The 21,084-nt window shown below is 30.2% G+C and overlaps 2 protein-coding genes and 1 long non-coding RNA gene across 3 annotated transcripts; 2 read left to right on the top strand and 1 right to left on the bottom strand.

Annotated features, from left to right (window-relative positions):
* Positions 1–1,178: 1,178 nt before the first annotated feature.
* On the bottom strand, positions 1,179–3,379 carry LOC136082235 (uncharacterized). The gene is made up of 3 exons (XR_010639506.1): positions 3,290–3,379; positions 2,268–2,377; positions 1,179–2,183 (listed from the first exon to the last, which is right to left on the bottom strand). It is a non-coding gene; the product is annotated as an uncharacterized LOC136082235 (long non-coding RNA).
* An 11,213-nt stretch (positions 3,380–14,592) lies between these two features.
* Positions 14,593–16,146, top strand: LOC136082500 (uncharacterized). The gene has a single exon (XM_065801907.1). The coding sequence runs from the start codon at positions 14,593–14,595 to the stop codon at positions 16,144–16,146; it is 1,554 nt and encodes a 517-aa protein (XP_065657979.1).
* A 46-nt stretch (positions 16,147–16,192) lies between these two features.
* LOC136082499 (uncharacterized) lies at positions 16,193–17,425 on the top strand. Its single transcript, XM_065801906.1, has one exon. It carries the CDS (start codon positions 16,193–16,195, stop codon positions 17,423–17,425), a length of 1,233 nt encoding a protein of 410 aa, XP_065657978.1.
* The last annotated feature ends 3,659 nt before the right edge of the window (positions 17,426–21,084 follow it).

Raw genomic sequence — 21,084 nt, 5'->3', positions numbered from 1 at the left:
TAATTGGTTATTAATTCCTGTTATGTTTTTTAGTTCAAGTTGCAAAAAAAAAAAAAAAAAAGAAAAAAAAAAAGCATTACATTCGTTGCAAACAAATTTGATTTATTTCGCAGATTTGACGTTTTCTTAAGAGTGCCTTTTTTACATTTATTGATATCGTTTATCTTGTAAAGGTTTTTATTTTAGCGCTATTGTACGTCTAGTGACTGTTTATGCAATTAAGTCAAACACAGAAATTAAAAAATATATATTTATAAATCTATTATTTATTTTTGATTTAATTTTCGTGATTTTTATTGTTTTTAAGATGATTTAATTGATTAATTTATTTTAATAAGAAAGTTTACCAAATACGAAAAAAGGTGATCTGACGCTTAGGCATGCAAGTCAGGGTTTGCATTAGGCAACCAAATCTTAAGGCAACTAATTCACCTAATGCATTAACTGATTTGGTTAAAAAGGCAATGTTATCATCCTATTTAACCAAGGTGGTTTAAATGATTATAAGTTGATTGAATGCGTCGAAAAGCAGTTTAATTATCTCAGATAAGTCAACGCAAAATTATGGAAGGATTAAATGACTGTGAACTAGCTGAGTCGAGAAAATAGAAATGCGAAGCTGTGGAGAAAAGACGCGTAACTCAAGTAGAGACATTAAATGATGGTTACTGGCAGCGAACAGCCTAAAAGAGTCTGAAATATTAAAAAAAGAGTCTATAAGTGTAAACAAGTCTCATATTCCAATTTTAATAGGTCATGTTCCTGGGTATTTTCTGTGTCATCAGTCAAGATTTAATGATCCAAATTTTTTATCTAGATTTCAAGGATTTACAACATGTTTCAGAAAATATATTTTTTAAAACATCTTGTATTTTTAAGATGCAGTTTCAATATTAGAAATTCGTAAAAAAATTTAAATTTTTTTGTAGTTTTTTAGTTGTTTTTTACAGATGATTTACAGGTGGTTGATGACGTATTCTGACGACTTAAGAAGGGAAACTGGTGATTATTCTATAGATCATTTAAAGAAGTTTGATAAACCTATATGTGTTTCCTGTTAAGCTGCGAAACTTCGCATATGTTTCTCATCTTGTTATTCCACCGCAAACAAGATCATAACACCAGAAACAAGATCAAAGCAAGTCATCACATCGGAAACAAAATGCGAAACATTACTGCTAGTTATTACACGTTAGACAAAAAATTAAATTAAATAAATATATTTATAGTATGTATTAAAAAAAAAACGTATTTATCTTTACATAAACCATATGCGGTATTTAAGCAGATAGGATTTTGTTTACCTTTTCGTTGTTTAATTTTTTGCAATTATAATTGGACGCGAAAGTCCTAGTTTTTAATTCTCCTCAATACACCGACCATTCAGATAACAAGCAAAAAAAAAGTTATTACGTAGGCAGATTTTTTCGTTTTTACACATTAGTTTTTATTAAGTTTAGCTAATTTAGTCAATTGCTCATAATATCATTTTTGCATTTAAAACTGATGTTATGAAAAGTTTAGAAAATAAGAGGGCTTTTCAGATGTTGACCAAATATACAGAATAAGTCTGAGCATTTTTAAAATGACACCAATACTTGGATAATTTGCATGGTTTACAAGCTACCCTGTAATTAAGAGGTCTTCACAACTTTTTTGTGAAGGCTTTCATTCAACTTTTTGTTGAAATGTGGTAGACATGTCAGTTGGCTGTCTGGAGCCCTATAATTCAAAGGATCTTCAACTAACATCTATTTCAGCTATTAAAAATCATGCATTTGCTCCAGTATCAAATAATAACTCTTTTCTGATGCAATCATCTGTAAATCTTAAATACGTTGTAAACATGTAAATTTAAATGTGGACAAAAACCGTTAAATTTGAAATTATTTTTTCACAATATATATTGTTTTTAAGTTTCAAATTTTTTACTATTATTTTTTGTTTATGTATATGACGCTTTATACGAAAAATTTCATTTGTAAAAAAGAATTAATTTGATGATATATATAGAAGGATTTGATAATATATAAGAGGATACAGCAGTGATGCAGTGGTTGAAGCACCTGAATCAAGAGGTCTAAGATTCGATGCCTGCTCTAGCCTATAAAGCTTCGTTAAATTTCTCGTTAAATGCTTTTCCGCACTGTCCTGTGACAAAAATGCTAGGTCTTCTTAGTGCACTATAATGATGAAAAGAAAAAGAAAAGAAAATCATTTTTCAACATTTTATGCAAATGACAGTATTTTTCTAATAGAATACGTACCCGTCTTTTCATAGAGCACCGCGGAGCATTTAACAAGTCTGGCTAATATATTTAGAGAGCCGTATCAAATTTTCTGAGAAACTTGCAAAAAGTGTTTACCACTTTATACTCTATGAAAAAAATAGAATGGATTTTATTTATTTTATAAAAACAAAGTTATTTGTCAATAAAAAGATAAAAATTTGAAGCTGATTTTTGGTTGTGTCGTTGTGCCTTGGATGACAAAAAGTTATGAAAACCTGTTTCACTAATATCGAAGAAAATATTACTTTGGAAAAGTAAAAATGTACACATTTCTTCATATTTTGGCTGGTGTGAAGTCATTTTTTGGTCATTTAGTAATTACCATAGCAACAGTATGGATTTAAAAAAAAGTTTAATGCATTCTTAATTTATCATAAGTGTGTTACCCATAATCTTTTTTTTTCTAAACTTTAGAAAAAAAAAGATTATGGGTAAATCTAATGCTTTAGACTAAAGCATTAGATTTAAAATAAAACGTCTTTACTGCCGTCAGAAACACGTGTGTTTAATCTAATTAATCACTAACGGGTGATAAGTAATTATCCGGAATGAGTTTAAAATATCTTAAAATTAAAATATATGCGGCTAAATATATATTACTAAAATATATATAAAATTAAAATATATACGGCTCAATAAAAAGTAAAAACGATAACATTTTTAAAAATTTCTAAAGCATGTTTAATGCTTGTTTCATTATTTTACTAAAATGTCTTCTATATTTCCTTTTCGACGTGCACCATCTATTCCAGGCTTCACCTCTCTTACAAGCTCTTGTACGCGTGTTCCATATCAAATTCAGTAAAACATTTTTTAGGAGATTTGAAGGTTTTTTTTCCTTGGGTTTTTTTAACTGAAACATTGTTTTCAACTATATAAACTATCACCGTTGCATAATGTGCACTAGGTAAACCTGGCCAAAATATGTAATTGTGATCAGAATGGTACTGTTACGAAAAATGATATCAATCTACTTCTAAACATTCTTATATACATACTGGTTAAGAGCAAAGCCACTTTCTATAACAAATGATTCAACAAATCCTTTACACAAAAATGTTATCCAAACTAGTACTTTAGCTTTAAACTTTTTTTTGTTTATGTTTGAAGTTTTTGTATATTTTATTGATAGAGGAGCATTTGTTTTACTATCAGTATAATAGAATCTATTTCCATTAATAATTTTCTTTTAAATTCTTTTTTAAGGTGCCCCAGGAAGTCCTTACAATCTTAACACAGAGCAACGCGGAATAACATTTGAAAGGAAGTAAACGCCTCCTTCCTTACCGATATAATAAAACTTGCCCTGACACTTGAACCGCGGATCTCTAGCGGATCTTTATGATTAACTGTGTACTTCTTTCCTTCATTTATATTTTTTTCAAATAAATTTTACACACGTTTTCGTAAGAGCTCTTTTTCCGACGAGTTTATTATTGAAACTTAAATAATTTAGAAAGATAAATACGATTTTTGCAGTGCGTTTTATCTAGTTTATTAATATAAACTACTTAATTGTCTGCATGAAAAAAATGACCGAATTATTTCAATACGAAGTCATTCCGAATAATTACTTATCACCCGTTTGAAAATATTTTTATGGAAAATTAAATGTATTTAATTTTTTATGTTTTATTTATATATGGAAAAACGATTTATGCCCTTTAGTTTTTAAAAATTTATTTATTTTGAAAACCATAAAAAAATACATCTTAAGAAATAATCATTTTGTAAATCAACCATTTTGTCAAACAAGATTTAATCAATTTTGTATTTCATATCGTGCATTATATCTCTGGAATAGGATTGTTTTACCGAATTTATCGATTACTTTTCCAGTCTTCAAAAAAAAGTTAAAAAACTTCTTTCTCTCAATTGAAAATATTTTTGAATACTTTTGATAATGTAGTTATATTATATGTAATAAAACTTTACGATACAATGTGCATATTTGTATTATAATTATATTTTATTTTGGTATACACGTTGTTTTTGAATAAAAGGTTTCGGCGATATTTTGGATTTTCTATCAAATACCTTGTTTGTATTTTAGTTTTTTTTATCTAGACTTTGAATTTGAAAGTTTACGGATTTTACATGTTATAAAGGATTTTATTATGTTAGGGAAGACGGGGCAAGAGTTATTAAAATAAAGTGTTGTTGCAATAATACTTTGTCAGTATGTTTGTGTTATCATAATGATTCATTTCCTGAATAAGTTTGCAAATAGAAAAATTTGAAATTAAAAGATTAAAATGAAAAGTTCATAAATTTGAAGAAGAAGACGCATATTGTCTTATCGTCGAGCCCCGTTTTACATTGTCGTCTTCAGTTTATGAAACAAATTAAAAATTAAAAGTTAACAATTTACAGGTTGAAAACTATATAGTAAAACACAATATATTACAAATAGAAAATCGTATAATAATATATATATATATATTTTTTTAGTTATTTATTTTTCATTTTTATGTGAAGAAAATAAGAAACAAATAAAAATAAAAATAAGAGAGTAACGATGACTTTTTTCAGTTTAATTATTTTAGGTATAAATTAAAATTTTTTTTTTAAGATCGAAGTTATTTTCTAAAAGAAATTGTTTAGATTCTCTTTTGAATTGTTCTGGGGAGAAGTTTAAAAGAGTTTTATTTAAATTATTTTTCATATAAATGTTCCACGGCATTGAATTTGAAATGAACTGAGTTTTAAATAAGATCTTGGAACAACAAAATTATTAGTTAAAAACTTTGTGGGGTATTTATGAGTAATTTCGGTGAAGTAAGAGTGAAATATATTAGGAGATAAACCATGTTTTGACTTAAACATTAGAAGCATAGCTTGGTATATGTTAAGTTTATAAACATTGAGTGTATTAAGTTCCATTAAAAGAGATTCACCATTAACAGTTCTGTTGACACCAAAAATAATTCTATTTGCATGTTTTTGTTAGCTATGGATTCTTTTAAGCTTCCCATAATTGGTACTTTCCCATGCAATATTGCAATAGGAAAGATAACTATAGACTCAATATTAAGAAATGGTTTAACTTTATATAACATTGAGATACTTTTGGAGATTTTGTTTCAATAGATTTAATATGATATTTCTACGATATATTTTCATCTATAATTGCGTTAATAATATTTTAAAAAACCAATTAACGTTTTAAAATAAAAGATGTAAATACAGTTTTGTTTTCACCCATTTTTAAGTTTTATTGTTGATTTGCTGTATGAAAAGCCATCTTGCCTCATTTGCCATCATGCCCCGTTTTTTCCTAATAAGAATACAAAAAATTAAAATTTTTTTTTGTAATGGTATCATATCTGAAGCATGAAAAAATTCTGCCTACACCACAGAGTTGTACACAATCAACAAAACTTATAAGTAGTACTGAGTTTGCAAAGCATATGTATATTAGATACCGAATAAGTGGGGAGTAAACCAAACCGGCATTATTCCGTAAAGAGTTACGAATGGTGTTTGTTGCATATTTAATTTCTCTTAAAACAAAAAGAAATAAAAATACCAATAATAGGGTTTCAGCTCCATGAAATTAACTATTACTATTTTTTACCAAAACACCATATAGGACACTAATGGTTTCTCGTTTGTTATGGGTACTTAGAATATTGGATTAGGATACCATGATGAATATGAACCCAGTAATAAAAGCAAGCGACATTTGAATTAATTTTATCAGTAATATTTTTAACGGTTTTATCACAGAGCACTGCAAAGAAAGGAAGCGCGCCATCGGTAAGTAAGGAGGAGTAAACTTTCTAGTTAAATGCTCATCCGCGATGCTCCGTAACAAGACCGTATGGGTTATTTTGGCACCTAAAGCAAAAATTTAAAAAAATAAGCATTTAACCAAGTGAAGTTTGACTTGAACTTTGAAGTCTGACTTGGTCAAGTTAGACTGCACATTCGGAAGAAAAAACCTTGCAACCAATAGCGGCAGAGTATTTAAAAAGGAAAAACCTTTTAAATAAAGCAAGTTAACTATAAATTTACAAGTATTAATTTACAAAAAAAAATAAAAGGTTTTACAAAAATAATAAACTTAACTGTTGTATTTTGATTTTTATTAAAACTTAGTAATTTAATAAAAAACGCTGGATTTAAATGAACATGCTCGTGTTACCTTCTATTTAGTCAAAGGCTCAAACTACGACGAAACAGCTGCTTAACATTTAAATGGCATATATGCTATGCGGTTATTAGCAAAGAATATATGTCGAACACAAGGTTTTTATTATTCATTTTTCTTGTTGAAATTTTTATTAAAAACAAAAAATTAAACTCCAACAAGGCTGCAAGCAAACACTAATTACGTTGGGAGTTAGCAGAAAATTATTTAAAAATTATGACAACGGTTTTCAATACCAGGACGAATATAATATTTATAAAGAAGTCGAAGAAAATGGGTAACACAAGTTAGATTTTATCTAATGTACGACAGAACCTATATTTGTTATAACGGTTAACAAGTCAGTTATAGAACGATAGGATCATAATCTGTATTGATCAGGGGCAGATCCAGCACTTTATGGTCTTTAAGATAGCTAACCTCCAGACATGGAGCAAACTCCAAACAATTACAGGGTGCGGAAAAAGTTCCAGTACAAAAATATAAATAGCAAAAACAGCAAAAGTTCCTATACTAGACGAGAAATAAATTACACTTTAATTTAAAACAAAATAATACTAAAAAATACTAATAGAATACGAAGGAATACAAAAGAATACTAAAAACACACTATATATTAAAAGAAAACACCATAAAGATAATTTTTTTAAATTATACTTTTGTACGGGAACTTTTTCCACACCCTGTATATGTTTACATTTTTTTTTTTTAGAATTAAAATTATTTAAGTTTCAAAAAACTTAAAGGTTATAAGTACATTTTCAGGATACAACTATTGATACAAAACAAACATAATTTTCTTTCTTGCTCTTTACATACAGCATTTTACAATATCAATATTATTATATACCAAATAGCCAAATAAGTCACTGAAGTTCATATTTAAAGTAAGGTCTTCTGATATTATTAGTGAACTTCCAATTAAATGCTCATCCGCGGTGCTCTGTGATAAGACCGTAAGGACTTCTTAGAGCACCTAAATAAAATTAAAAAAAAAATTCATTTCAAGTTTGTTAGTTAATGTTAAAAGTCGACTATTAATTCAATAAAATGCAAAAAATCTTATCTGATATTCACAATATATACAAAATATTCTACATTAAAAACAAACGATGTTATCACCACTTTTGGTTGAAAACACACGATGTTATCACCACTTTTACTGTCTCACTGGAATAGAAAAAATAATTTTTTACAAATAAATTTTATTTACCAGGCAAAACTTCTGTAAAAAAAATAATTTATTATATTCTCGTTGGTTGAAGAACAGGCAAAGAATAACCAAGAAAAAAAAATTTAAAACGATTATAGGTTTTTATTCAATCTCATTGTATTCAATGTTATTCGTAAATGTGGTTCGTAAATTCAATGTTACCCAGAGTGTTTTTCTTTTTGTTTATTGTTTATTTTGCCGTTTAATAATATATACAGTTTCGAAGCATATAAATAAAAATAAATATTGGCGGGGCAAGAAGAAGACTTATTTAGCCTTATCACCAAGCCCCATTCTCCCGTATTTACAAAAACCGTAATATTTAAATATCTATTGTTAACAAACTATTTATTAAAAATATATAAAAGTAAAATAGCTAACAATTCGTTGTCATTTAAAGAAAAATTTAAAGAATCAAAATTTAAGGAAAAATTGAGTAAATAAGAAAAAATAAATAAGATATTATTTGCTTAAAACTTAAAAATTTAAACTAAGATTTAAAAATAAAGTAAATAAATTAATATACACCATAGAAATAACATAAACAAATTAGTATATTTCATAGAAATAACGTAAATAAATTAGCAAACGCCATAGAGGTAATACCATAATTAAGGTAATGAAAAAAAAAATATGTTGATACACTCAGTGACATAATTTTTGTATTATTTTTTTGTATTTGAGTTTTAATTAAAAAAAACATTTAAAATCGGATATATTAAAATCCATAAGTAAGAATGCCTGTTTTGATTCATTTTTAAACTGCTCTATATAAGTTTTATGTGTATTTACAATCTTGGGAAACATTTTTTACAAGTACGGTCTACGATAAAGAACTGAATATGAAGTTAGTTTTGAATTACATTTTGGGACAACAAAGTTGTTATTTGAAAATTTTGTTGGATATTTATGAACTATTTTGTCAAAATTTAAATATTTTAGGAGATAATCCTATATTTGTTTTATACATGAATATTAAAACTTGGTGTAAGTTGATTTTATATATATTTAATGCTCCAAGTATACGTAGAAAAGGCTCGCAAGATACAGTTTTATCAGCTCCAAAAATTATTCTGCACACGTGTTTTTGTTTACAGTACAATTTTTTTAATTTTGTATGGTTTGTACTTGCCCATGCAATATTGCAATAAATTAAATAACAATGAATAAAAGAGAAATATAAACTTTTTAAAGAAATATTGTTTAAAAATGGTCTAGTCCTATATATCATTGCTAAATTTTTTGATATTTTAGTTTCAATGCCATTTATATCTAAACTCCAACGTAAATGTTCATCTAAGATTACGCCTAGAAAGTTTACTGAGTTTTTTCTTTTAATGTTAGTGTTATTGATTATTAAATTAGGCAATTTGATGGGAACATTTTTTGATTTATTCTTTTTGTGAACAAAATAAATTTGGTTTTATCCACATATATAGAAAGTTTATTACTTATAAACCACTCATTAACTTTCTATAATTGTTCGTTTGTTGTTTCAAATAGTGTATTAGTTTCTCTGTGGGAATAAGAAAGATTGAAGTCATCTGCAAAAAGAATACAATTTCATAGATCTGTTGCTAAATTTAAATCATTAATGTACACTAGGAACAACAGTGGTCCTAAAATAGAACCCTGGAGAACCCAACAAGTTACGGCGGACGGGAATGTTTGTTTTTGTTCATACACTATAAATTGTTTTCTATCGGTCAAATAACTTTTAAACCTAAGTAAATTGTTATTTTTTGCTCCATAGCGTTCAAGTTTTTTTATTAGTATATTATGATATACTAATAAAATTATTATTTTTATTGAAATGCATTGTCGTAAGTCGTTGTATGCACTACATCTGTTAACAGTTTCAGAGCAAAGCTCGATGCAAAAACTTCAAACACAAAATTGAGAGCAAAATTGCGAGCAAAGGCATCAGTTTTTTACAAACCTAGTATACTCAGTTTTGTGCGTAATCTCTAGTCAATTTCAGGTGATGTCCAATAGTTTTTATTGGATTTTCCACCCTTATACGAAAAACACGGAGTTCACTTCATATGACATGTCTATCTTGTTAACAACTTTATACGCTTAAATAAGATCTCCCCTGATTTAACGTATTTCTAATGAAGTTAAATTTAGTAGGCTCAAACAATCTTTATACGATAGTCGACGGTATCAAGGTATTAAACAAGTTGCTCGTCTTTTTACTTTCTTAATTTTATCAATATGCATTCTTGACGATGGATTGCTGGCTGCTACCGCGAATTCTAGATGAGAGTGTACAATAGTTGTGTTTAGAATTTTAAGATGTTGTGGAGTCATGTGGCTGAATATACGATACAATAGTAAAAAGTAAAAAAAAATCATATGGTTGAATATACGATACAATAAGCCTAGAACACGGTTAGCTTTATTGATTGCATTTTGTACACAATTTTAAAATTTATTATGTTTATTATGTTTATATGATAATGATTATGTTTATTATGTTTATATGATAATTTATTTTATGTTTATTATGTTTATATGATAATTATTATGTTTATATGATAATTTATTTTATGTTTATTATGTTTATATGATAATTATTATGTTTATATGATAATGTCTTGGTGTTTTACTTTGATAAGTCTTAGTCTTTTACTTTGCATTTTTTTTTTAACCTGTGTTTCACACTTTAGTCACTTTTAGTCACTTTAACTAGTTAATACTGCATGTACACATATTTATTTTTTCTAAAGATTATGGTATTTAAATCTCTCTGCAACACTTGTCATTAAAATATAACTGATAATCAAAGAACCATCCAATGAGATCTTTGTAACTCATTAATCCATGCAAAGTGTAACCATATTGATGAATACTCTTATAAGTCATTCTGACTTATAAGAGTATGCATCATAAGTCAAATCTGACGAGTCATTCAAAAGAATGACTCGTCAGATTTGTTTTGTCATAGCAGTTTATCTAAGAGTATAGCCTTTAGCTCGATTTCCAATTTGAAGCTTAAGTCAACACTCTTATGCAAGAATATATCTACTAATTCATTAAATTCTTTTGAGACTCCAAGTAATCATAAAAAAATCTTGAAAGATTTAAATAAATTGCAAATACTATGACGTTATTGACCTCAAAAAAACTATGCTTCCTAATTCAGAACCATATATTTATCTTATCATCGTCTCTCTACCATTTCACATTGACGAACTCTGTAGTCTTATCAGCTCTCCTAATAATTTTTCCTTAGCAATAGGTATTACAGAATCTAATTTATATATAAATGATACAAATATAACTGATATATACATAAACGGGTTTAAAATTGAGCGTTGTCAAGTTTAAACTACGTAGTTCGCAATGATCTTAAGATTTACTCTTCTAAATATTTGGAGCCTATTTTTGTTGAAATTGCAAAACCTTGTGAATCAAATTGGGTGCATTTATTACCATCCTTCAATGAATCAACATGAATTTACTTTTTCCCACTTAACTGCTCTACTTGAAAAGTTAAGTAGCGAAAAAGAAAGATTTTTCTAATGGGTGATTTTAATATAGATTTATTAACCCTGTTTTTACATACCATGATTCTTTGACATCTTACTCACTAAGCCCTTCTATAATTTTACCATCGTGCATAACGGCTATATCAAAAACGCTCATTAATACAATTTCAATTTCAGACCACATGGCACAATTTATTTGCATTCCTGGCTTACCCAATCACCCAAAAAAAGTAAAAACTTACAGACGATGCTTCAAAAAATTTAATAAAAATATATTTGTTGAAAAAATTTCTGATATCAACTGGGAACTCTCCATTAAAAAAGATAGCGATGTTAATAAATCCATGTATTTTATTTTAAAAACATTTGATGAAATCTTAGACCGACATGCTTCTTACAAAATACTAACCAACCAACAAATTAAACTAAAATCAAAACCTTGAATTATGTATGGAATACTTAAATCTATTTTAGTTAAAAACAAACTTTATATAAAGTTTATTAAATCATAAAATATTTATAAGAAAAATGAATTATTTGCAAAATTCAAATTTTATAGAAACAAAATTTCCAATTTATTAAAATTTAGCAAAAAATCTTTATTAGATATCTTAATAATTATCTGAACAATATTAAAAACACGTGGAAGGGTATAAAAGAAATCATTAATATTAGACCTTCTACACACAATACACTTTTAAACTTAAATTGAACAAAAATCTTATTACTGATCACACTGCCGTATCTAATATATTTAATAATTTTTTTAGCACTGTACCTTACAAACTACTTAGCAAAGCCATACCCTTAAACGCATATTTAGTAACTTTCATAGCATTCCAAATGCTAAATCGTTTTTTATTAATCCTGTAACTGAAAATGAAATATCTGGTCTTATTAAAACCACGCTCAAAACTGAAAAAAGTATTTGTCCTAATAGCGTACATACATTCCTCCTTAAACTAGTCCCACACATTATTTGAAAGCCTCTCTGTATTGTTATAAATAACTCATTTAAAAGTGATATTTTCCCAGACACTTTTGAAGTTGCAAGAGTTATTCCAATGTTTAAAAAAGGCTCTCTACTAGATTTCACTAATTACCGACCCATCTCCCTGCTTTCTAATATAGATAAACTCTTTGAAAAGGCAATGCACAATATATACTTTTCTATGCTTTTCTTGAAAAATTTTAAATGCTTTTACACCCATCAGTATGAATTTCGTGTCAATCACTTAATAACTCATGCTCTCATTGAAATAACTGGATTGATTAGAAAAGTAATCGATGATAAATATTTTGCATATGGTGTATTTGTCGATTTACAGAAAGCGTTTGGTACAGTAGATCATTCAATTTTGTTGAAAAAATTAGAACATTATGGTATCAGAGGCGTACCTTTAAATGGTTTTCTACATATTTAAACGAAATAACACAATTTGTCTTTACCAATGACTCAAAATCTACCCTTGTAAAATATTCTAATGGTGTTCCTCAGGGTTCAGTATTGGGACCACTGCTTTTCCTTCTTTAAATTAATGATCTTCATACATCCATTAATTTTACTACTGTATACCACTTTAAATCTAATGCTAATTAATAAATCCATTAAAAAAATTAACAAACACATTAACGATGAACTTACCAATCCTTTTTTTTTTTTTTTTAAATGTTATTTAGGTTCTCCAAGAAGTCTTGACGGTCTTATCACGGAGCACCGCGGGAGAGTATTTAACTATAAGTTCACGCCTCCTTCCTTACAAATGACGCTTATTGGGCTTGAGCCAGCATCGAACTTCGGACTTCTGGGTTCTAAGCCAGAATTCTAACCACTAAATCTAGTTCAGTGGCTTCGCTCCAACAAACTTTTTCTAACCTCTAATAAATCTGAACTCATTATTTTTAAATAATAAAAAAAAAAATTTATAAACATATGAACTTTAGATTAAGTGGAAAAAAAATTGAACCTGTTAACTCAATTAAATATCTTGATATAAAGATTGATTCAAATCTTTTCTTTTTATCCCACTGTAAAGACTTGGCAATGAAACTAAGTAGATCTTATGGATTTATGGGTAAATTCGCCATTATGTTAATCTTGAGACACTATTGTACATATGCCATGCTATTTTTGGCTCACATCTTAGATATGTATGCCAAGTATGGGGGCAGTCCCATCAACAAGCTCTTATTAGGTTATTCCACCTCAAAACAAGGCTTTAAAAACTATTTGTTTTCAGAATATTAATTATAAGAATAATAAATATTCTGGAAATAAATAGTATTAGTTATAACAATAACCTATCTTTAAATTTCATCAATTTCTTTTCCAAAAGTGCCAACACTTGCTATCACCTTCGTTCCAATAGTAATTTAAACCTATCTGTCTCTAAACACCGCCCTCCTATTTACGGACATAAATCTATAAAATATCAAAGCGTTAAAACTTGGAACAACCTTCCTTATGAACTAAAAGCTCTCAATTCGTTTTCAACCTTTAAAACCAGTTTGTTCTACTTTTTATTAAAAAATATAGTTAATATTTATAATTTCTATAATCAATTTTTGTGGTCTTTAGTATTGTTTTTTTTTAATTTTTATAATATATTTTGTTGTCATTACTATTGCTTATTGTTATTTTTATTATTAACATCGTTATCTTGATGTTATAAAGTTTATTATTGTTGTTATATATTGTGAAAATTAGCATTTTAATTAGATATTGTTAGCATTTTAAATAAATTAAATTAGCATTTTAATTAGATATTATTAACATTAGTGTTAACTTTATATTAGTAAATTTACTAATTGTAAACATCCTTAAATGTAAAATCTTAATTCAGAAATAAACGATTGATTGATTAAAGATATTGATTAGTCTTACACCAAATTCACGAATAAATGGATGGTTAAGCGCCAAACCAGCCTATACAACAAAGTTGAAAAAAATAAGTTTATATTAAAAAATGATTTATGTAGTGTTTCTTTGCAAACACCAAAATTCTATAATTAAAATTTTTAAGTGCACTGAACTGCAATTACTTTTAATTTTTTCGGTTTAGTGGCTTTTGTTAAAGACTTTTAAGCTTTGCGTCAAATTATCTTCAATTAATCTGTTAATCTTGCTAAATTATCAGAGGAGTCTGTGCGTTTGGCGTTTGTTGTGGGTTTGCCAGAAGTTTTATCATCAAGATTTCGAGCCGTAATGAAACCGATTGATATAATGTTACCCAGAGTGAGAGCTGCTTTGAACTGTGCAAATGTGATTGACAGTTACGCTGTTGGCGCTGTATCTAGACGCCATGCTACAAAAACCGCGTTAGTGTGTTACAACTGCAAAGGTTTGAATCACATTGCAAAGAATTGTTTGCTTGCGAAGAACTTGTCACCGAAGACTGTTAGATGTTTTAAATGTGGTGAGGAAGGACACATTGCATCGAAATGCTGGAAGCTGCAGGGAAACGATTGCAGGAGCGAGGAATCTGCGCTACCTCGCTCCTGAACAACGGTGGAATGAGCACATTATCTGTTATTCGTTTAAAAGTTAACGGTATGGTTGCGACAGCTTTAGTGGACACAGGATGTTCGAAGACGATTTTGAATAAAAAATTCCTGCCCAAAAGTCAATGTAGGTACTCAAACTCTCAAAAGGTAGTAACGTTTGAAGGAAAAGTTCATCAGTGCACTGGGTCAGCGGTCGTGATTCTTGAGGTTGATGGCATTAAAGCACGTGATGAAGTTATTTTAGTGGACTTCCAACCATTTGGAGTTGATATGATGCTCGGAATGAGTTCCATTAAATTACTAGGAGGAGTATCCATTTCTCCTTTGGGAAAAGCGAAGTTCGGATTGAGTTACTGTGGAGCATCGGCTTTGAACAAGGACAAAGTTAAGAAAATCGAAATAAAAAAGAAAGATCACGAAGAAGTTTTTAATGGTGTTGAATGGAGAGTCAAATGGAAATGGAGAGATGGAGAAAGCCCCGACCGATTGCGCAATAAAGTGGCACAGTACGGAATTCCACAACACGCTAGAGCAGACTATGAAAACGAACTACAGGATTGGATTGATCGGAAGTGGCTGTTAGAGTATGACGAAAATGATTTGGGGCCGCCCAAAGGGCAGATTCCTTTAATGGCTGTCATTCAGAGAAACAAAGACCACAAAATCCGACCTGTTCTGGACTGGAGAGAAGCTAACAATTTCATTGAGACATACACGAGAGATGCAGATGTGTGTGTCGAAAAGCTTAGAGAATGGAGAAGAATGGGTAACAAACCAGCAATTATTGATTTACGCAAGGCTTATCTTCAACTAAAAACTGATAAATCTCTTTGGCCCTTCCAAACAGTGGTCTTTCGAAATAAAAGGTATTGTTTGACACGACTTGGTTTCGGATTGAACGTTGCGCCAATGATCATGAAATCCGTTGTGAGTGCCGTCATTGATCAAGACGAATTAATGAAGAGTGGAACGTCCGCTTATGTTGACAACATTTTCGTAGACGAAAGTGTGGTGAGTCTTGATTATGTCAACAGGCATTTTTTAAAATATGGTTTAGAAAGTAAAGAAGGTGAGCAGATTGGTAATGATGGAGTTCGTGTGTTAGGGTTGTGTGTGCGCAAGGTTGGTAACAAACTGATGTGGTCCAGAGGGAATCGAGTTGATGCTATCTCGCAAAAGTTAACCAGGAGAGTTGTGTTTTCAATCTGTGGACAGTTAGTAGGACATTTACCCGTGTGTGGTTGGCTGCGAGTGATTTGTAGTCTCTTGAAGAGGAAAGCTGTCAGTCTGACGAAGGGTTGCGACGATGAAATTTGTGATAAGAACGTTAAGTGGGTGCTTAAAGAAGTATTTGCTGAGGTGGAACGTTGCGAGCCTGCTTGTGGCAGAATTAGACGCTGTGATACGTGGAATAAATATGGCTCTGATGTGGAAGCTGAAGAAAGTGACTGTTTTTACCGATTCCGTGACAGTATTCTACTGGGTTTCTGACGCCCTTACAGGAAAATCAAGGTTGAGATCAAAAGCGACGGGTGAAATGCTGATTCGAAGAAGACTGAGCGTGTTGCAACAGCTAATTGAAGAATACAATGTTAGCGTTGAGGTAAAACTCATTCCTTCTAAAGATAATTTGGCTGACGCATTAACAAGAGTTTGCAGCAGATGGCTCAACAAACTGATTGTGCCAGAGTGTCGGAATAGTTGTATGGGAATCGTAGCTACGAAGGCTGAATCTATTTCCGATATACACCAAAGAACTGGACATTTCGGAGTGAATCGAACGTTAAACTTTGTTCGTAAAGCAATTCCGACTGCTACTGAAAACGATGTTCGAAATGTGATAAAAAGTTGCGAACCATGTCAGTCAATAGATCCAGCGCCAATACGGTGGGAAAAAGGGAAATTGGATGTTGAAGGAAACTGGGAGAGATTGGCCATAGACATCACGCATTATGGCACTGACAAGTTTTTGAGTCTAATTGATTGCGGACCTTCAAAATACGCGTTGTGGCGACAATTATCAAGCTTATACGGAAGTTTTGCCATAGTCCGAATACTCCGTCTTATTTTTTGTGAACGTGGAGCACCGTCTGAAATATTGACTGACAACGAGCCGACATTTAAAACTAAAGAGGTAAGGAGTTTCCTTGATAGTTGGGGAGTACAAATTAGATTTAGAGCCGCTTATTATCCTGAAGGAAATGGAATTGTAGAAAGAAACCACCGTACGATCAAGAGAATAGCAGAACGATCGAAAATGTCGATACCGGAAGCACTATATTGGTACAATGTCTCAGCCGACAAAAATGGTGCAAGTCCGATGGACAAAATATACAGTTATACCATTGGTGTGAAAGGATTGGGAAAAGAGAATCTTCCTGCGCAAAATGTCACGAACAAGAGGTTTCGAATCGGCGATAAAGTCTGGCTGAATCCACCAAACGCGAGGTGCTATACAAAGTGGCAACCAGCTACGATAACTCGGAATGCGACAAAACAAATCGTAGAAGTGAACGGCATTCCGCGTCATGTGAAACACGTTAGACCTCAAAATGATACTCAGTCCTGCATTATCCCTGATGTGGAAATAGAGATGAATACTGAAACTGGTCTAGAGAACGCTAAAAATCAAGGAGAGCAAGTTAAAGATGTATTAGAGACGAACGAGGAAAATGTCGAAGCTAAAGAAATCGACATGCTTTTGCGACGGAGTGGTCGGGAACGGCGCATGCCTTCGAAATACTTTGATTGCTATTTGGATGATCCGTAAGGATCAAGGAGGAGTGTAATTCCGGAAAGTTCTAGAACATTTAATGACGTTAGAGATTTAATAGCTTTAATAGTTTTTACCAATAATAGTTGTAAATATGTTTTTGCAGTGATTTATGACGGTGTTTTGAAGGATATTTTAGGAAAAGCATAGAGTATATACACTGAGGCATATTCGTTTAGACGCATCAATTATTTTCTCTTTATCTTAATTTTTTTCTATGTATTGTCAACTGATATACATGCAAGTTATTATCAAAATAATTGTTGTGTTGTGGGCTAATGAAAACCACAAAAAATTTTTTTCTATGTGTCTTTATTAACATGAGAGTATGTTTGATTTACAAAAGCACGTTTTTTAACTGGAATATATCTATAGACGCAATTAGGTTAATAACGGTAATTATTGATTTTTAATCACTTTTACACAAATAAATTGATAAATTTTAGTGTTATTTGATCTTTTGCTCTGTCAGTATTATTTTTATTGCATTTTACGAAATGCCTAAAGGAAATATTTGACAGATGCTGAAAAAATACAAATAAATTTATATCGTGGCTCAAAAATCTCACCAGCACTTTCTATACGAGAAATAGCAAGAAAAATTGGAAGATCTGACCATGTTGTACAAAACTACATTGCAAAAGGTGACAATTACGGTGTAAAAAAAGCAACAAACGGCAACAAAGTGTTAACAAATTGGCAAATTAATCGAATTAGCTTCGAATCAACCAAAAATAAACTGAATGCAACACAAATAAAGGAGAAATTATTATTGCCTGTCACCAATAAACATGTTGCACATATTCTACGTACAACATCAAACGTAAAGTGGAAGAAACCACACCAAAAACAATGTTAAAAAAACACCATAAAGTTGCTAGATTACAGTTTGCTAAAAACCATATGAATTGGACTCATGGGTGGCAAAACGTAATATTTTCAGATGAAAAAAAGTTTAGTTTAGATGGTCCGGACACTTACAGTTGTTATTGGCATAATCTAAGAGGAATAAATGACCAAGAAACAAAACGAAATTATGGAGGAGGAAGTTTAATGGTTTGGGGTGGATTTTCTTATTCAGGAAAATTGACTCTGTCTTGTGGTTTACCTATAATGAACTCGATAAAGTATACAGAAATGTTGGATGATAACTTGTTCTCATAACTTATATGGATGAAAACATGGACGATAATACCATATTTCAGCAAGATAATGCTGCAATTCACACATCTAGGCATTCTATGAAATGGTTCAAAGACCACAACATCCCGGTTCTCGAATGGCCAGCTTGTAGCCCGGACTTAAATCCAATTGAGAACGTGTGGGGAATGCTATCAAGAAAAGTTTATGACGCTAAAGCAGCTGGACACCAATTTAAAATTGTTACAGAGTTAAAGTGTAAAATCCTTGAAGCATGGTCCGAGTTGGATCAAACTACACTTCAACGAATAGTGGAGTCAATGAAAGGCAGAATTTTTGAAGTGATCCAGTGTAATGGAGGACATACGCATTACTAATTTCCATCTTTTAATGTCAAAAATATGACTGCGTCTATAGATATACTCCAATTAAAAAATGTACTCTTGTATATCAAACATACTCTCATGTTAATAAAGACACATAGAAAAATTTTTTTTGTGATTTTTATTTGCCCACAACACAACAATTATTTTGATAATAACTTGCATGCATATCAGTTGACAATTTATAGAAAAAAATTAAGATAAAGAGAAAAAAATTGATGCGTCTAAACGAATATGCCTCAATGTATATTGAGGAAAAATTTGTAAATAGAGTTTTAGTTAGGAGAAAAGATTATCGTTTATTAATTTAATTTATCTGTTTATTGATTTGTTGATTACGAGAAAAAACTACATATATATATATATATATATATATATATATATATATATAGATATATATATATAAATTAGTAAAAAAACACTTATCTAACTTTTATCTTCTACTTTAAGGAAAGAGTTTCACCATTGCTGGATCATCAGGAAGAGGAACTCTTCCTGATGATCCAGCAATGGTGAAACTTAAAGTAGAAGATAAAAGTTAGATAAGTGTTTTTTTACTAATTTATTATTGCTCTGTTCTTTAAGAACATTGAGCACACTCTCTCTCTTTCTCTTTCTCTCTCTCTCTCTCTCTCTCTCTCTCTCTCTCTCTCTCTCTCTCTCTCTCTCTCTCTCTCTATATATATATATATATATATATATATATATATATATATATATATATATATATATATATATATATATATATATATATATATATATTAATTCAAATTTTGTTGTTATTAATTTAGCGCTTGTCAAACCAAATGGATTTAATAATCTATTTTAATTGGTTTGGTTGGGGTTACTCATTTTAGATGTTGAACTGCTGTTTTTATTTAGGTTTAATGAGTGTCACAAGAAACGAAATTCACCAGATTATCAGACTCAACAGTCTGTCAATACATAAAAAAGAAGACAATATATTGTATACAACTTTATTAAAGAACATAATTTGAAGTATCAAGGCGAAAAGTTTGAGAGTCAATTTTATTTATTTATTTCTGAATATGGTAAAAGATGGACTCAGAGTAAACGAACCGATGCAAAGTTTATTAGAAAGAATTCCGCTTGGCTTGAAAATTATTTGAATACCACATTAATGAAGGAGAGTAAAAATAAACAACTCGACCTGCATTACCATTTGAAGATTCGTCTTGAAAAACAAAGGAAAGAAAAGTTTCAACTTTGTCAGCCTCAAATACTTGAGCTGTTGTTTGCTAGTGGCACACAACTGTGGAAAGTAGGTAGAAGATGACAGATGCTCAGATAGCAATAAAATTGGCTGATAACAAAGATGCTGAACTAGATCATTCTGATAATACATCTGAAAAAGCATTGGCTCTTTTGTTAGATAATTAGATGAGCTAATCTCAATATCAGCGCTTACGAAACAATGCGAAAAGCAAAAGAAGTAATTTATATCCACCATATTGCTAGATCAGTGCTGCGGCTGTTGGAAGTATAGCATGATGTTATTAATTCGTTTGTTTTTGATAGGCTAACTCTGCGCTTAATGGTTGGTTTTGATGGATCAAATAAGCAAAACATTTATACACAAGTTACTGATGAGCTGGAAACAGAAGCTTTGTCCAAGAAACAAGTTTGTTTCTTACCTGCTTTGAACCACTTGAACTGACAGGATTCTATGGTCGAGTGGAGAAGACTGTTTGGAGAAATCCACATCCGTCATCAACATTGTACTGCCAAATTGTACGCTTTAAATGCAGAGCATCAATTTCTTGAAAATGCTATTGGAAACTTGACAACTGTTGTATCTAAGTATGAAAAATTAACTGTTCTTCACATAGTTGATGTTACTATGAAAGATGGAAAAGTAGCCACTGCATTATGTTCATTTACTAGTTCAAGTTAGTGCTGCTAAGTTTGTGGTTCAACACCAAGTCAAATGAACCAACTTAATATTGTTTGCAATTTGCCATTAACTCCGACCGGATCGAAGTATAACTTGTCAACACTTTATGCATGGATTCGTAGCATGGAGTGTTTGTTAAAAGTCGGCTACAAAGCTGAAGTAATGAAATGGGCATCAAGGTCAGATGCAGACAAAGAAAAAGTTAAAGCTAAAAAGAA

This window comes from Hydra vulgaris, chromosome 07, assembly GCF_038396675.1.
Source record: "Hydra vulgaris chromosome 07, alternate assembly HydraT2T_AEP".
NCBI lineage: Eukaryota > Metazoa > Cnidaria > Hydrozoa > Anthoathecata > Hydridae > Hydra > Hydra vulgaris.
This window is presented reverse-complemented; position numbering and strand designations above follow the sequence as displayed.